The following is an 18,049-nucleotide window of genomic DNA, read 5'->3' as shown; positions in this document are numbered from 1 at the left end:
ACAAACACAGAAACAAATCCTGCACAAGCAGGGATACAAACCATTAAATAAAATAATAGGGGACTTAAATTTTTTGTTTGTTTTGTTTGTGCTTTTTATTGCAGGGAAAGAGTGAGTTTAAATGTGCACTGTTTTGCATTTTTCATTTTACATTTAAAATTTGCTCTGTTTGTTTGTCTCCTACAAACCTGATTTGTTCCCTTCACCCCTGCCCTCTTCCAGGCTCACTGAGTAGCTGCAAGGTTACTATGAAAGTCTCCCTACTGAGTGTTCAGTCCATCTGGTACGACTCACTCAACTTGTAGAGGAGCATTAAGGGTTTTTGCAGGTATGTCCAAATACAAAATTAATTGTGCAGCTCTGATCAGTCTACAGAAAAGAAGCCACACAGTATTTAGGCCTCTCAGGATCCCAAGTTTCACCTTCAGAATGGCTTATGGTTGAACCTCCAGTGGCACATAAGTGCCTGTGCCCTGAAAATCATCTCTCAGCTGTCATCTAATCCACAGAGTATCATAAATCTATGAGTACCCCATTTTTAAAGTCTTTCTGGGCATCTTGGCAGCTTGCACCAGTCCTCAGTGGTGGATCTTGAACCCTCAGGATGCAGCTTTTGCATTTCTTTATAAACTCTACAAAGTTCAGTGCATTGGCTGTGTTGGAGGTCCCCATTTAACACATAAGTGAGAGATTGAAAGTAGTTCCTGCATTTTATCTGCTTTTTGCTTGATGAATCAGTGATAAGGCAACTTATTAGGAGCCTGGAAGACTTTACACTTACAAGTTTTGGCTGAGATGTAATTACCTTTGAAAAATAAAACACCTTCAGCAGGAAGGAGCAAGGAGTTCCTGGGATGAGGGACACCTCCTCAAGGAGGGTAGCCCAGACTAAGACATCTAATTCCCTGATATGGGAGAGCTTTAAGAAATTTCTCACTCTTTCATGTTTCATGCTGGATACTTCCAATGCTCACAAGAGTGACTTGCTGGCATGGTTGTCAGTTGTCCTTGTGAAATGCATAAAGATTCCCAGCCTGGACATTATAAAACAAGGAGATACCTACTGCACTCAGTATGAATAATCTGACCTACCCTGTGGGTGCTTGAGTCTCGGTGTTAAGTGGGTCTAAGGATACACGTGACAAGACACTTTTAAACTGGGATTTTCAACACACTTGTAAATAGGAACCCTTTTGAAGTTCCCAGGGAGCAACATTCTCTTTTTAGTTTGTCAGTAGACATCAGCACTGCTGAACTACAGAGGCATCATTAATGAAAAAGATATGTGTTTACATGCCTTAATAGCTAGATTCCCAAATAATTGCCACAATTTTTAATAGGTGTTAGATCCAGCAGCTCTTACTGAGTTCCCTGGATGGTGTGAAGCACTATCCAGTTTGGCAAATTGGAGGTTTATTTAGGAGCCCAACTTCTGGCACCAGCCTTTGAAAATCTTGGCCGTGTTTCCCACATAATGTTAACACAGTCACACTGTATGTCTCAGCATTGTGTGAGATCCACACATCCAGCACTCTGCTAAGCTGCAAATTTAATAAGGCAAGCAAAAAAAGGAGAGAAGCTTGCATATCTGTGGTAGTGTTAATTTAGTGTGTATTTGCTTTTATTTGAGAAAGATTAGCCTTAATTTACCACCTTCTTACCACATTTGGATACAAATAACAGGTGAGGGAATAGAAGGCATCTTAGTAAATCACCTGGGATCAGGACTTAGTCCAGAGTGATTATTGTCAAACTGAGCTCCCACAGAAGGCATTTCAATAACTTTAAGTAACTATTGATTCTTCAAAAGATTTGTGCCACAGAGTTTATACAGCAGTTGCATAGAGATGCCCTTAGTATTTCCAGCTCTGTTTCTGTTGGGTTTGGGGGTGTTTGTTTGTTTGTTTGTATGTTTTGTTGTTTTGTTTTATCTTTCATTTCTTGACACATATATTTTTATCAAGTTATCATTCATGGCAGCAAAGGCAACCTCAGAAGAATCGATTATATGGTGAACAAGTGTCTTGGAAAATTCTTATCTAGTAGTACTAATTTAACTGATTTAATATAATTAATTTTTTTTTATATGAGCTATCTAGAAGAGGAGCATCAAATCTGAGCTGGTTGTCCAGAATTCTCTATCAGAAAGAGAAAGATAGGCACCCCCTCTATGCAGTTTACATGCAGCCAGGATAAGAATCTAGGTTGGGTGAGATGAATCCCACCCTATAGCAGAAGCTGAAGGTGCTGAGAGAGCACACTGATAGTGTTATGAGAACTTTCATGAAGCCAGATTCTCTTGTAGTCCGCATGAAACAACTCTGCCAACCTACTCCCGTGACATTTGGTATAAAAGCCAATATCTTACTGTCCCCAGGGGGAGATGTCACGTATCTGAGACAGCATCTGGTGCTGATGACGTGAATAAATGAACTATGAACTGGGCAGAGAACACCAGTATCGCTATCATGAGACCTGCAACAGAATGTGAACTCACATTTTCAGACATGAAAGGTTGTTTCACTCACCCACTTGACCATCCTACATCCTATTGATTGCTAGGAAAGGAAGCACAAGCCTACAGGAATTGTTCTGCAATGATGGGTGGACACAGCTTTAAACAACTGCCTGAGAACTTTGCCAAAGGGTGGCCAAAATGACTTTTTCATTCCCCTGTTCCATCCATCATGCCACAATGAGTGATGCCTCTGGAAATAGCTCCCTTGGCCAAGCATAACAGGGTCACACCTGCCCAGCTGTTCTTGGTGGTCATGCTGTCTTAGGATAGGATCCAAAGCCCACTGAAATAATTGGAAAAGGCCCTGTTGACTCAAGCAGATCTCTGGATCAAACCCTTAGTCCTTGTTTCTACTAAATTAGCTATGCAAGCTTGCAGAAGATTTCCCTGTATTGTGCATGGTAGGGTTTGGGCCTTTGGGATTGCTGTAGCAGCTCTTTAGTTCCATACTATCAGAAATTTTATCCCCGTGGTTTTTACTAAGTGGTGTCACTGCTCTCATCTTCCTCCGTTGATGCATTTTTGGCAAAAATCTAGGAGAGCTTTAAGACTGAAGGTGCTACTCCCATTTTTCGCATAGAAATGGGCTTCTGCAATTGAGTTGTTAATAGGTGAGCAGTCAGCAAATTTCCAGTAGATGCAGATGGTGACTCTGAGCAGTGAGCGGGAACATGAACCACAGAAAAGGGACATACAGGGGAAAATCAACCTCTAGTCCACCGTGAGGGGGAAGAGAGTTATTGCATGGTTGGGAAGTTGAAGAAGGGAATTTGTTTCTCATCCCGAATAGAATAAATTAATGCAAAACTTTGATCAAAAGACAAAGTTACTACATGTTTCTCTCTATTTATCCCAACAAACTTATGTTCAACACCTCTAAAGGTAAACATCCTTTTTTTAATCCCAAAGTCTATTTTTTGTCCCAAAGTCATATTTCTTTGTGAAATTATTCTACTCATATTGTTATCTTCAAAAGCCAAGCTGAATACAGCCCACCTCAAGGATGTAACTTTGCAAAGACTTTGGAAAACACAGCAGAAAACACAATGTAGGAGATGATACCCAGCAAGCCAGAGGGTGAAGTTCTTACAGGACTGCTGGCACAAGCCCCCTAGGTTTGTGCTTTGGCTCACTGCAGTATGTGTTTCCAGTGGAACTGGTATTTCCAAGAGGACTTTCCTTTTCTTCTTTCTTACTTGTGTTCGACTGTATCTTCAAGGAATGTCTTTCGAGTGGTTATCACAGGACAATAGAACCCTTTTGTTTTTCTTGTCGTTTCTTTCACAGCCATAAATGGAATTGTACAGTGAAACAAAAGTGACTACGTGATGGAATTTATCTTAATTCAAATTGGCACAGGTTTACTGTCCATGGGGAAATTGTCAAAAGCTATTAGGTGATCCAGGGGCTTAAGATGTTTTTCAATAAACTATTTCAAATCCTTTATGAAGATGGGGATGCAGAGGCTTAACTCTCACAGATTGAAACAACACTAAGCAAGTGGACACTTGAACAAAGTCTGTTAGCTCTCTAGATAGCCATAAAATTCAGTTCAAGCAAGCAGTGGAAGTAGGCTGCAGACTCTTAAATCACTGGGGCTACAGGTCTGTTAATGAAAACCAGAGGTCAGGTTCAAGTGCAGGCCCCTAGTCAATCTTTTGTTTGATGTTAAGATGGGCTTTGCCGTAGTTTAGGCACACTCCAAGTGGCACCTTCCCTGTGGCAATGCTGTGGCAGTGTTTGGGGTCCAAGGTAGACCAGGAATTGACCACAACAGACATTTCAGATGTGGTGATAGATGTGGATGTACAACATCAGCTGGTCTGTGCTTCCCTGGCCTGTCTTGTTTCTGAATATACAGGTAGGCTCAGATACTTTTGTGAAGCTTTTCCTCAGTCAGAAATCTGTGTTTAATTGCTGCTCTGCCTTACATAGTGGAAGAAATCCTAACCACAAGCCCTTAACTAGCACCATAGATTCAACACGTCAAACTGGATAGTTGGGAATATGAGCTAGTCTTCTCTGTCAAATACTGCTATGAAGGAGGACTGTAGAGCAACTTCACTACAAATCTTTCTCTTCGTGGAGTACAGAGGCATTACCTGATCGCGTCTTTCTTCACAGGCTGTGTTAGAGCTCCACCTGCCAGTAAACACAGGGATTACGTAGTTAAAAGTAGTGTTAGAAAAGAAGCAATCTGTAGTTTATGTGTGAAAGTTTGTCACCAACTGGAATAATGTGCCCAGTTCATCTTATCCAGGACTGTAGTTCCCCAGTAACACATCTAGATGTCTCCAGGTTCAAAACAGACATTTTCTCAGACTTGAATTTGAGACTAATTGTGAAAGAACGGGTATAAAAGAGATGCAAACAGCTGTGGGAAGGAAAGAGATAGGTGAGCATTAGAGATCATGGGTCACCAAAATTAAACACCTTGCCGATATGTACTTGGGCTTACCCCGAAAGGCACGGAAGGAAAAATCTGATGGAGGTTGAAGAGTTAGGTTTGTGGGTAGTCTTCAGGCAAGATGTGTTAGAAACGGCTTTGTGTAAACTAAAGAAACCACTGGAGTGACCGGTTTGTCTGTATAGGTCTAAATAGGGGTGGGAGTGAACCCCAGCACGGGGAAGTGCCTGAAGTACCAAATTCTTGAGCAGTTATCTGGACAAGAGGAGGATGAGACTGTGCTGTTAAAAACTAGAGAAAAGGACACTGCATCTGAGCCCTGGGCCTGGTCAAGAGTGTCAGCTCTGTGAATGAGTAAGGAAGTCAATTTTGAGAAATAATGAGCCAAAGGGGTTGTCTGACATCTAGAGGATACACCTTTTTTAAGAAAAAAATATATGTGATGTGTAGGAGGTACAGTTCACTGAAAATGAATTGATTTCAGGCCACATGCAGGGAAAAGTTATGGCTTCTGATTTCAGGCCAAAGGCAGACACTCAGCTTTGTAAAGAGGAACAGGAATACTAGAAGCAGAAGAGCGTTGAGATGCTGAACTTACAGTGCGTGAGCTCCTCCCGCAGCAGCCACAGGAGGGCAGCCCAGGCTTGCTGTTGGCAGCCCCTGCTCCCGTACCTGCTCTGCTCCAGGCAGCCTGCAGCAAATTTAACTGTGCTGCTACCTGCGCCCAGAAGTGAATCCTACAGAGCATGACAGGACTCCTTTCCTCGGGTCTCACTCTCCGTGTTTGTGTAAAAAACCAAACGTGATATTTTGCCTGTGAGTGGGTCAGGGAACAAGGAAGTGGAATTCACTGCACCCATACTGAGCCCATCATGAGAATTTCTCTGGTTTTAAAGCAGTTCTTTCAAAAAGTGAGGTGGTGACCAAGTGCTGCTTTGGGATGAGACGAATCACTGAAAAATAGGATTATTACTGCCTTTACAAATGTTATGGTGGAAAACTTGATTTCTACTTGTACTTCTTTACTAAAACTCCTCTCATCTTCTTGTTCTCTCTGGTTTAGTGTCCAAGCAAAACGTACGACCCGCTCATAAAGTCTACCAGAGACTTTCCTGATGAAGTCATTAGCTTCATTAGACGGCACCCTCTGATGTACAAATCAGTTTACCCCGTGACAGGAGCCCCGGTGTTCACGCAGATCAACGCAGACTATCGTCTCACCCAGATTGTGGTGGACCACGTCATGGCAGAGGACGGGCAATATGATGTCATTTTCCTGGGAACGGGTATGAGAGAGAACTTCCACTATCATTGTGCACAAACCACATCCTTTTAGAACACCTTTAGTCCAGTAGGTCCTGGATAAATCTGAATAAACCTCTAGACTAAGATCTTTTTCCTATGCATGCAGCTTCAGGAAGCATATAAGCGCTTCTGATTCGGTTCCAGGTCTTCAAGCAAGTGCTGAAATTAAATTAATTTTTCAGTTCATGGTTGTACTACTGTTGGGATGTTAATGCCTCCTGCTGCCTAGGTGATAAACCATTTAGGGATCAGAGTACCTGAACTTTCTTGACCCTCCAAGTACCACTCAGTACCTGTCTTTACAGACTACCATGGTAGTGTGGCTTCCTGCTGGAATCACATCAATGAAACTATTAAAAGAAAAAAAAAATTACCTTAATAGCTTCAAGGAGTACTTCATATTATCAGTAGTGACATGGTAGTGCATCAGCATTTTATCTCATGAGATGCTGAACAGTTAAGAAGTTATTTCAAATCGAGCCTAAGGCAACAATTCCACTCAACTAATTTTAAAGATATAAATTAGCAACATGATAGCTCCAAACGTGACAACAAGGATTGAAGAGAGAGTGGTTAAGCTACTCTTGTCAGGGAAAAAGTGCTTTGCCATTTTTCTATGAATAATTATATATCTATTTACATTTTTATAATAGATTAATGCCTAAAGGAAAAGGTCTAGTTTTAGCATAGTAATTAAATTTAGAATCACTGGATGAATCACTGAAGAGAAAGGTTTGCTAAGGAATATCAGTATACCTGTTCATACGATTTTTGAACCAATAATCCACCATATTACTCCATTGGTGGTTTTGTTCTTATTCCATAATTCAGCATTCTCTCACTCTTGTTCTATGTAGGTTTTATAAAGCACTTTTCACTGGTAGATCTGAGTGCTTTAGTAAGGAAGTCACTGCCATTATCCCCATCTCAGAGAAGGTGAAACATGTACATGGAGGTGACAAGGTTTATCCAAGTGCAGCAGATGAGCTACTGCTGTGAGCTGTAGGGAAATTAAGGTTTCATTTTGAATCCTACCCCAGTGCTGTTGGGTTGCACAACATTTTACCTGGCCTATGAGCAAATTTTGTGTCTATAGCACAACTTGATATGTATGGCTATTCTGAAGTAATTTGAGGAAAGGAGTGAATTGTCACAGAGCATTGTCTCTTATGAAGTGTGGGTTGTCTCAGCCTTCAAGAGTTTTCTATCATCTGTGTTACCCCACACAGGAGTCTAGAGATAGCCTCTCTCTCAGAACTCTTAGGTCTTTCAGCAAAATCCATTTCACAACTTGTATCTTCCAGAAAAAGACAATGTCACAGACCCTCTATGATCCCAGGCTAGTACAGTGGTGTCAGAGAAAAAAGCAGTTACATAAAAAAAGACCATTAAAAGTGCTGTTTTCTCCCCTGCTGGCTGAGAAGGCTGGGGATGACCTTTAGACATGATGATTGAAAATCTGTGTTGCTTTCTGAGAGCAATATTAATATAGTCAACAAAGGAACAGGAACCCATTCCCAAACTGTGTGATGCCTAGCATTTCAGAGTGCTCACTACAACTTACTTTTCTTCTGATAAGAATGAAAAAAAGTAATTTGAAGTGTAACTGTCTGAGAAGATGAGTTCAATTGTAAAAATGTACAAAATATTCTTTTAGTGGCTGTAGAGGTTGCTTTCAGATGTTTTCTGTCCTCCATTTTAAAGTTTTTAGTAGAAATTAAATTATATTGAGAGACCAGCAACTTGAATTCTCTCAGGTTAACTGTTCCTACCTGGCACTAAAACATCTCTTCAAGTGTAAGTAGTCAGGTTTAGAGGTGTCAAGACCAGCAAGTACCATGCAGTCACTAGATGGCACTCCATAATATGCAGACATTTATTTTTCTGCAATGCCTTCCTTAAAAGTGCGTTTTCTTTTCTGTAAGTGCATGGTTTTGTTCTTTTTTATCCTCCAAACTCATTGTAAGGAGAAAAATGAACTCAAAGATAAAATTTCAATTATATAGAGAGACTGAATATAGATATAACAAATAACCCAGGAGATTTTGAGCAGCAGAAGATCAGTAGCTTATTTTATGTTTGAATGTACAGAGCCAACTTGTGCATGTGCAGGCTTTGGCAATTATGTCAAACAAACTCTGAAAAAAAGCTCTAATACATGAGGCAAACTGCCATAATTTGGCTTTGATTGGTAATATGAACTTCAGTAGTTTTGGAAAAGAAGAATGAAAATCTCATTCTTTCCCTTATAATGTATTATATTTCATTATTTCAATACTATGTGTAGAGCTTAGGACTAAGCTGCACTGTGTCACTTCCACATCCCAGCACCCAGCCCACTCCCCTGAGCAATTTCTGAGTTCTGAACCATTCAAGGTTCACTAATATGTAATGGTCTGACGTGAAATGAGCAGCTATTTTTTACACCAAGCAGGAATTCAGGTTAAAATTGATGAATAGATTTAACTTTAAAAAAATCTCTAGATGATTCTAAATAAGTAATGACTAAATTAAGATTTTGATGCTGAATGGAGGTCTTTTTTTAAAGATTTCCTTAAGTGAAGAAATAAATTTTAAAAGTGCATTGCTTAACTGCTTGCATTAAAATGAATCTTACTTCTGATTAAGGACCTATACTGGAAATAAATTAATTCTATAAAAAAGAGGAAGTAATTTTCTGCCAATTTAGCCCCCTGAGCTGGCTCTCTTTGAGGTCAGTTGGGCCCCAGTTCTGTCTCAGGGAAATGTGCAGAAACTCGTAGCTGGCAGCATGGATGTGCTTGTCTGTGTTTGTGTGTTTATGTAGCAGGAGAGTTGGACCATCCCTGCCAGGAGCAGCCTGTGACTGTGTTGGCTCAGCCATACAGTAAAACCATAAATGCACTGTATGGAGAGAGCTCTGCAGGCAGCAGGAGATGCAGTGGGCATAGATGTGGTTGGAAAGCAACATCCCTGATGGATTAGCTTTATCTACGGGGCAGGAAATGGAATGGCCCATGCATATTGAGACATACCTGTGGATTTACATGAGGCATATTTGTTTCAGACATAGGCACAGTCCTGAAGGTTGTGAGTATCACAAAGGAGAGGTGGACTAAGGAGGAGGTGGTCCTGGAAGAGCTGCAGATATTCAAGGTAAGCATTAATAGCCACAACATAAATTAAATATTATTCAGGGGACATCATGGCCCAAACTGGCTTTGTCTGTCTGGTTGTTTGTTTACTGGAACTAGTTCAAGTTTCCAGAGGGACACTATGTAAATTTTTAAATGCCTTGGTATTCTTTGGGCAAGTCGATTGAAAAATGTCCAAAACCAAACAGACCGTGATTTTTCAAACCCATAGAATGTCTCATTTATCCTGCTTTGTTCTAGTTTGAAATTATGAGCCCACATTTTTTATTATTTATACATATTAAAATAGTAATATTATATTTTTAATGTGAAATTTTCTATGGCCCAATTGGTATTGGGAGTATCCTAGGTACAATTATATTTTTTAAAAACAAACACACAAAATTCCTTGGGTGCACAGAAATGCTTTAAAATAGCAACATTAGGAATTGAAAACATAAGGAAAATAAGCAAGAAGTTAGCTTTGATTATCCGTGTGCTTTAATTTATTGGTGAAGGCTGACTCTGTATTTTTGACCATTTTGATTTGGTTATTCTGTAACTGGAGCCCTGCTAACACCAACGACTTCTTCATAAATACAGCTTGTAAAAAGCCCAAGAATCTTTTGTTGCACAAGCACAATTTCTGATTAACTTCAGTGCTGGGTAGGGAGCTGACATCAACATACTTTTACATCAGAAAAATGGAAACCTTTGTCTTCCCTACTGATTTTCTTTTCCATTCATTAGTTTCTTCTTCATTTGCATTCTCACTTTGCTTTCTTCTTATGCTGCTTAGCTCTTCTTCAGTTTTCACTTTGCTTTTCCATCAAAGTTTGTCTGCATCCATGGCATTTTGATTACTTTCTCACACATCCTCTCTCCTATGTGCTATACAGCCCAAATTGTTGTCCATACTGAATAAATCAATTTGGGACTTTTCCAAGTGTAAGCACAGGATCATTAACAATTATTTCAAAGAGTTCATTTCTCCATATGCCTTTTGATATGTCATGTGTATGACGAAACTTTGATTTAAAGGATCTCTATGTCTTCTTCCCACTGTCTTGGACACCAATTATAAATATCACTCAGAAAATACTGAGATTACTCAGTGGCCTGCCAAATAATGAGCAGTTCCAGTATGTGCACCAATTTGCTGCATTCTTAAAACATAACGTCAAGGGAAAATGTGCCATATCATATTTAAAACAAAAAAGAGGTCATTTTTTTCTAGTCAGCAGACATTCCTTCACATTTTTATTGGTAACATTTATAACTGCTACCTCTATGGTTTTGAATCCAGAAAATTGAAGGGGGTAGTGGCTGAAAAAACATGCCTTATTTCCTCAAACTGCATTAATATTAAACAATAGGCTTAGATAAATCTTCTGTTGGGTGATAGATAATTCCCTGAGCTTTGTGCTGTTCTTACATCAGTCACGGGCAAAAATTTCACTGTCTTTCATAGCCGTGAAATACATCCTGGTGCAGAGATCTAGCTATGTATCCCTTAAATGGCAACTAAGCCTTTCAAATAGTGCTTAATATGAACTAAAGTTGATGTGAAGGTTCATTGCCCAGGATGGGGTAGATATCAAACTCTCAAAATTAAAGCTAATTCCCTCCTTCCAGCTGGGGAAATTTATGGGATTTCTTTTTGGAAGCATGAATTTTGTTATTTTCTGTTGGGCTTTGTTTTCTTCATATTAGTTAAAACCAAGCAAATGAGTCTGTAGTTTTATTTGCTTATTGTATGTTAAGTTCTGCTCTCTTTTTCACTAAGAACAGGGAATTTGTAAACTAATACACGTTGCTAATTTATTTTTCAGCACCCTTCGTTTATCTCAACCATGGAGATTTCTCAGAAACAGGTAATCATAAGCTTGTTTAATTACTGGAGGATATGGGGTACACTGAACACCTATTTTCAGGTGACTCCTGTTGCTTAGTGGCCAAGCTTTCCATGGGTGGCTCTTAAAGTGTAACTGGAAGGAAAGAGATATGTTTGAAATTGTTTGCCTGCCTAATTCCTGTTTGCTTACAAACAATAATTTGTGTACCCAAGCTGGTAATTATTCAGGGAAACAAACCTTTAGTCATATGGTAGTGAGATTTGTAAGTGAAGCCAATGCACATTCTTTTTCCGGCCTCCAGAAATATTTGTCTCTTTACAATCTAGTAATAAATTATTATTACTATTATTGTTTTTATTTTTATTAGTAGTCAGGAGAGATCAGGGCCTCACTGTGCTAAAACTTGTATGCACACAACCAGTCCCCCTCCTCTGAAATTGCAGCCTGAGTCTGGGTGGTCCAACCCTGGCAGTGCAGGGGCCATTCGTAGCGCGGTATCTCCTGATAGGAAACGGTTTTATGGCAGCTCCAAGCTCTGTGATGGCTCCATGCATGTTCAGGAGGCAGCGTGACACCAGAGCCACCCCTCCCTGAGCCGCAGAAGTGACCAGAGCAGCTCTGACACAACAGGGCTCCCTCACACGGGAAGAGGTACTTTGCCTTTCAGGCACGCACAGCACAGCTGGGTCCCATCTCCCATGAAAAAAGGTGGCAGGCCAGATGGAAGTGTTGCATGAGCCAGCTCCAGCTTGGACCACCCTTGGCTCCTCAGGCAGTCCACACACGCATTGGGGAGAGGGGAGAAACATTATCCCCATCCTACCTCGGGATCAGAAGCAGAACATGAAGTTTATTCACACAAGGTCACCCCTAGTTCCCAGATTGTTAACATTGCGACTATCCAGCCCCTTGTTTTTAAATGTGTTATTAAGCCATTCTTTTCGTGGTTTGCTTCTAATTTTTTACTGTAGCACAAGGGTGCTGTAGTAAAACACAAGGGTGTTGAGTGCTGGTGTCTTTCCAGGACTGCAGTCCCCTTTCCTCTCTGCTGTGTTGTTGGGATGGATGGGCACTGGCCAGTTCACACTGGGCCCTGAGAAACATTTTACACTGAAGAAGGAATTTTCCGTTGTTTTATAAAATCTGGGATAAGGTTAAAAGTCTGCAACTGTGGCACTGAAGAAGGGAACTTTTTACACTGGCTACTTGGAGAACACTCCTAATTAATTTGCTTTGCCTGATTTGCAGCAACAATTGTACATTGGTTCCAGGGATGGATTGGTTCAGCTCTCTCTGCACAGATGTCACACGTATGGGAAGGCTTGTGCAGACTGCTGCCTTGCCAGAGACCCATACTGTGCCTGGGATGGAAACTCTTGTTCCAGATATGCCCCCAGTTCTAAAAGGTAAGAAAAAAACATGACATGCTGTAGAAGATCTTGCTGCTTGCAAGAATTTTAGATGTTCCAATTCATAACTTGTTGCCTTTTTACTTAGCATATCATTTGCCTCAAAATGTGCTCGTACTCTGGCCATGTTTCACATTTCTGCTCAAAGAGCTGTGAAGACAACATAGCTTTGTTTAAGTGTGTGTGACAGTAACTTGGCTACTGCAGCTAACATCATAAATCCATCACTTTCCTTTTTTATGCTGAATGCTTTAAGACACAAGGTGCTCAGATGGAGGTCCAGGTTGTGGCTAACTCTGCCCAAGATGCAAGAGCCTCTCTTAAGCTTCTGACTTTTTCGTAGTAGTTAAAAAGCAGAGCTTAACATAGTATCCCAGAGTGGTCAATAATATATTAAATTCCCTGACCTAACCCAACAATTGTATTTGTGGTCTAGCCATGAGAGGGAGACAGAGATTTAAGTACCATGATTTGACCATACTGGCAGCAGTCTTTCCACAGTGAAAGAAGCTTCATCTGAATTTTCTGTACCCACCAGCTAGGACAGTACCTTGGATGTGGATGGAGGGAGAGCATGCTGCAGGGTCTAGCAGTGCACTGCCTCAGCTGCTGGATGTGTCTCCTGAAGTTTTTGGCTGATTTAGCTGGTGCCAGAGTCCTTCACAGCCTCTTCATTCCCCTTTGGACAAAGTCCTCCTGACAGCAATTCTTGCAGTGAGGTTTCGGTCTGAGCTCAGGCTCTGGAATGACACTTTCCACCTTAGGGGTCACAGGGCTGGGTCCTGAGCCATTGAAGTTAATGACTCATACGTTATCATGTCATGGTGTCAGGGAGCTTTATGTGTTCTCCCTCATAACCAAAGCAAACTAAATTCAGAGAAGCATAAATGAAAGGAGAAAAGCAAGTGTTCAGGCTCACTGCAAAGTTAGTGACACATGAGGCTTGCTGAAGTCTGGGGTGGGCTGGGACACGGAGATCGATGGGCCATGCTTTTTAACAGATGTGCAGTTTGGAGGGAAGGCCAAAAGTCCGTGGTTCCAAAACAAAGGATGGGTGACTGGCCCTGGGAATCCTGCAGTAGATCAATTACTTGAATGTTTTCCTTCTGTGCTGAAGTCTATGCTTCCAGCATGTCTACAGCTTTTGCTCAGTGGACAGACAGGCCTTGGCAACCTGCTCTCCTTCAGAGGCGTTGCTCTGCACATGGGAGGTCCCACTGCTGCTGCTTGTGAGGAAAGAACCAGTTCTTTCCTGGGTCTCCAATTCTTCTACTGAAAAATTGAAAAAGTTTCCATTTTTGTCGTAGCTCTTGGGAGATAAATGCAATTATACACAGAGGAAGAGTTTATTTTTAGCGCTATCACACTGAAATGACAGTAAATCACGGTGAGTTCATGTAACACACCCAGTGATTGGCAGGCAAGTTAGATCATCTCAGACCATTGTCTTATGTTTTTTCTGTCCATAAAGATGAAAGATAACCAGATTTTGTCAATTGTTTGTTAACAAACTAAAATACATTATTTTCTCTTTATTTTAATAATTGGCTTACTAGTCAGTATTACCTTGGGTTAATACTGAGCTCAATTTTGAATATCACCTGTTGAACTTCAGATTTTTTTCATGGTCTACAGCATGAAATGTTTCTAGGTATTTGCAACACAGTCTACCCTGCCAGGAGAGACATGCTGGTCTAAGCAAGTTTAGACACTCTTTCTGTCACTGTATTACACACTCCTTATTTTAGGCAGATATTTTTCTCTTGCTTTTTCTCTTTCTCCTCCCAGTGGTTTTCCCAAATCACAGGCTCTTCTCTTGATGTCAATTGTACAAATCTCTCTAGGCCACATGCTGCTTTGAGGGTGAGGCTGGTTTTAGTTAAGACCATAATTGTCAGCAGTAGGGTGGGAGCAATGCAAGTCCACATCTGCTGAGCTCTTCTGTATTTTGTTGTTGCATTCCAGCAATTATGTCTGGAGTGTTACAAGTTTGCATGCTCTTCCCATAGGCGAGCCAGAAGGCAGGATGTCAAGTATGGAGACCCAGTTGCACAGTGCTGGGATGTGGAAGACAGTGAGTATTCTTCACCTTTCTTGCTCTTTTTGTCACTTAGGCAGCAGATTTTGCTGTGAGGGTCTCTGTCTCCAAAAACTTGCTAAGCTCAACAGAACAGCTGCCTTTCCCACCCTTTATATCCATCACCCCTCCCACAGTTAAAATTTTCAGAGCTGGAGCTGGAAAGGAACAGCCAGCATGGGATATCACCCTTGCATCCCTTAGGGGCAACACTCCCCAGCACTCACACAGGGCAGGGAGACGTGCCCCTGGCACCAAAACATCACACACATCCTTGAAACTAGCTAATGGGATGTGCATGATGTTCCATCCAGAAACAGGGCAGCAAATCCCACAAGGAGGCTTGCAGGGGGGAGTGGGGAACATGCCATCTCTCCTCTGCCACTTGACACAGGTCCCAAGGCTGAGCTGCAGCTGCCAAACCAGCCCCTTCCCACAGCTACTTAAATGCTCCTGTTATTAACAATAACCTACCCCCTTCTCCCTACCCTCTTCCCTCTCCCTTTCCCACACCCTCTTTTCAGATGCCAAAGGGTCTGGCTGCTCCTCTGGCATCTGCAGCCCTTCTCTCTCAGCGAGCACTGTCAGTATGAAACCCTGCGGTTACACAGCAATCTCTGTGGCAGCGTAAAATAAATGAATAGCATTCAAACCCAACCATGGCTTTGTCTGGGGTTCTTCTAGCTGCTTATTAAAGTGAACAATCCAGACAAAACAGTATTGGTTGTATCACCACGTTGAACACTGGCTTTGGGACAAGCCATCCCTTCCCACTGATCTCCAGTTATTCCGTGCTGCTGCGGTGCTCGGTGCCTGCTGCAGACCTCAGTGGGAGGCAGTGCAGAAATCAGAGCTGCTTGCCACGGGATCAAAGCCTGACGTCTGTTGCACAGTCTAGAGGGCTCTGACTGTACATGTGTGCTTGCAGACATAGTTAAAAAGTCAGGGTAAGATTTCCATCAAAGTCAACGACAAAACTCCTGTTCATCCCAAGGGCCAGAATTTCCTTGCTTGCTGCTTGCCATGACTCTCCAAACACTGATATCTGAGACTGTGCAAAGCTCAAGGTTATAGAAACCCTAGCAGAAAGGCTGACAGTGTCACATTTTCGTGGAAGGATAAAGAGATACTGGAAGAGTTAGCTTTATTAGACAAATCTAAAGTCTTGTAGCACAGAAATTGGTATTAATTCTTTGCCCTGACATAGTGCCACCAATAGCAGTTTTATCCACTTGGGGTGACTCCTGTGTGCCCTAAACCCTTTAAGCTGACCTGTGTCACTCCAGGCTTTTGGCTCATTCAGGCCATTTTTGTTAATTAGTAATATTGTGGTCCTTAAACTTATTTAAATTCAGGGCTCTGCTGTGTGAGGTTCTCTCCCAGACACTTCATTGGCTGCATGAAGTTGTTTGGCTCTCCTGAAATCTTAGTGACACAGGGAAATAATGCAGAGAGCTTGAATTTCTATAGAACTCATATAGGTACTTGTTATATTGAAAGCATGATCCAAAATTGTTTTAATTTTGACATGGAGCTAACTTTTGATTCAGGAGACACTACTGCTTTCACCTTCCTTTCTGTTATTCAGAGGGCATAAGAAACATCTTTAGTCTCTTGCTAAGGTAGATAAGGTGCAGATAAAACAGACTAGAAAGAGAAATGAAGATGCAGAGATTAGAAATTATTTGCTCAGATTTACAGAAGACCAAGAAAGGATTTCAGATCTCCTCATGGCTCCTTCCATGTTTGGTCTGAAACATACTACAGAGCATTTCAAATTACACTGAAGGGAGGCAAACTTTAGTACTTTATCCCTGTGACTCCTTTAATGTGCTTGGGATGAACAAACCAGACCATACAATCTAACTTCAGCAGGTTTAGCTCAGGTTTAGTAGTTGCATTACTTAAAGGAAAAATATGGGTCAGATTTTAAATTCCTTAAAGGTGAAAGCCCCAACTTTAAAATGGAGCAAGCTCATGATACAGATTTTATTGACCTCCTTAAAAACCAGTTGCACTGAAGGAAGGTTAGCAGCCGCCTCTAAATCCTCATAGTTATAGTTTAAGCTAAAAGTTAAGTTTCCTTTTGCTTTTTTATAATTCACTCACTCTTATAGCATCTGTTCTGAATCAGGCTATTTTCCCATTGCTTTAAAAAGCAGGTCAGGGTTAATCTCCTCTACCATGTTTGCTTTCCAGGCATTAGTCATGAAACTGCTGATGAAAAGGTGATTTTTGGCATTGAATTTAATTCAACTTTTCTGGAATGTACTCCTAAGTCCCAGCAAGCCTCTATTAGGTGGTATGTTCAGCGCTCTGGAGAAGAACATCGAGAAGAGGTAAGTTATAGTCATCAAGGCAGGTTTCCTCCACAGAGAATTCAGCTGAGCATTGAGAGGCAGGAGTTATTGGGATTAGTCGATGTTTTACTTTTCCCTGCCTCACCTTAGGTATCACATAGCATTCTGCAATCACCATTTGAGTCATGCAGTCAGGAAGAGAGAAAACCATTTGCACTGTATCATAAGCAGATTTTGGTATTTATTTTGACTTACCTGCTCATCCTATTAGACATAAAAAGTTAAAAACGGAGATAATATAAATCAGTGATAAAAAGTCAAAGCTGTTTTGTCCGATAATTAACGCATCTACTTCTGTAGGTAAAAGTATGTTCAAAACCCTATGTTTCAATAAAATCTCAGTTCTATTTAGTGTCTGATTGCTTTCCCTTACTATGTTAAGCAGTGTAGCTAAGAATTGCATGTATGGTTTGCTGCTTCTCTCCATCTCTCCCCAGAGAAGGAATGGTCTGCGTGGTTAAAAGGCTTTTTATTTGCTTTTTTTCTTGTTAGTGGAGTCTGAGATTTTTTCTTAAATGGGACACTGCTCTGATGCAGAGATGTCAGGTTAAGGATTGCTCCTTGCATCTGGTGTAGAAAGCAGTGAGACTTGTGGTGGCCCTTAATTCCTTTGGAGTGCAGCTTTGGGGTCCTCACTGATGGAGAGGCCCTGGGGAAGCCTCCAGGTCGCTGCAAACCTCCTGCACAATTTCCTGATGATTTCTTTCTGTGCTAGTGACAAAGGGCCTCTCCAACATGCCTGGAAGGTCAATATCCTGGGACTGGTTTGGACTGGGTCTGTGAGTGAGTTTCAAACCTCGGGAGTTTTCATAGCCTTTCTCTTACATGAGTGATTTTGTGTCTGATGCCAAGTCCTGCTGTGATGGCAACCATGGCAACGGGGAAGGAGAAGGGAAATGAACTGCCCTTTCAAGGGAGCTGGTCCCAGGTGCTAGATATGCTTATTTGTTGTATGTTCTTCCAGGACAAAAATTAGTTTAAATGACAGGAGCTATCAAACATAC

General features: G+C 41.3%; 1 protein-coding gene across 1 annotated transcript in view; it reads left to right on the top strand.

The window, feature by feature from the left end:
• The window catches only part of SEMA3D (semaphorin 3D), a 134,773-nt gene that overhangs the window by 102,565 nt on the left and 14,159 nt on the right, over positions 1-18,049 (top strand). Inside the window, exons 12-17 of the mRNA XM_032106293.1 lie at positions 5,989-6,211; positions 9,277-9,365; positions 11,176-11,217; positions 12,448-12,605; positions 14,618-14,682; positions 16,885-17,024. Of these exons, the coding sequence (XP_031962184.1) occupies positions 5,989-6,211; positions 9,277-9,365; positions 11,176-11,217; positions 12,448-12,605; positions 14,618-14,682; positions 16,885-17,024 (717 nt within the window). The remainder of the gene's footprint in view (positions 1-5,988; positions 6,212-9,276; positions 9,366-11,175; positions 11,218-12,447; positions 12,606-14,617; positions 14,683-16,884; positions 17,025-18,049) is intronic.

The sequence above is a fragment of the Corvus moneduloides genome, chromosome 4 (genome assembly GCF_009650955.1).
Source record: "Corvus moneduloides isolate bCorMon1 chromosome 4, bCorMon1.pri, whole genome shotgun sequence".
Lineage (NCBI taxonomy): Eukaryota > Metazoa > Chordata > Aves > Passeriformes > Corvidae > Corvus > Corvus moneduloides.
The sequence above is the reverse complement of the archived record's forward strand: the minus strand, read 5'-3'. Positions and strand labels throughout refer to the sequence as shown.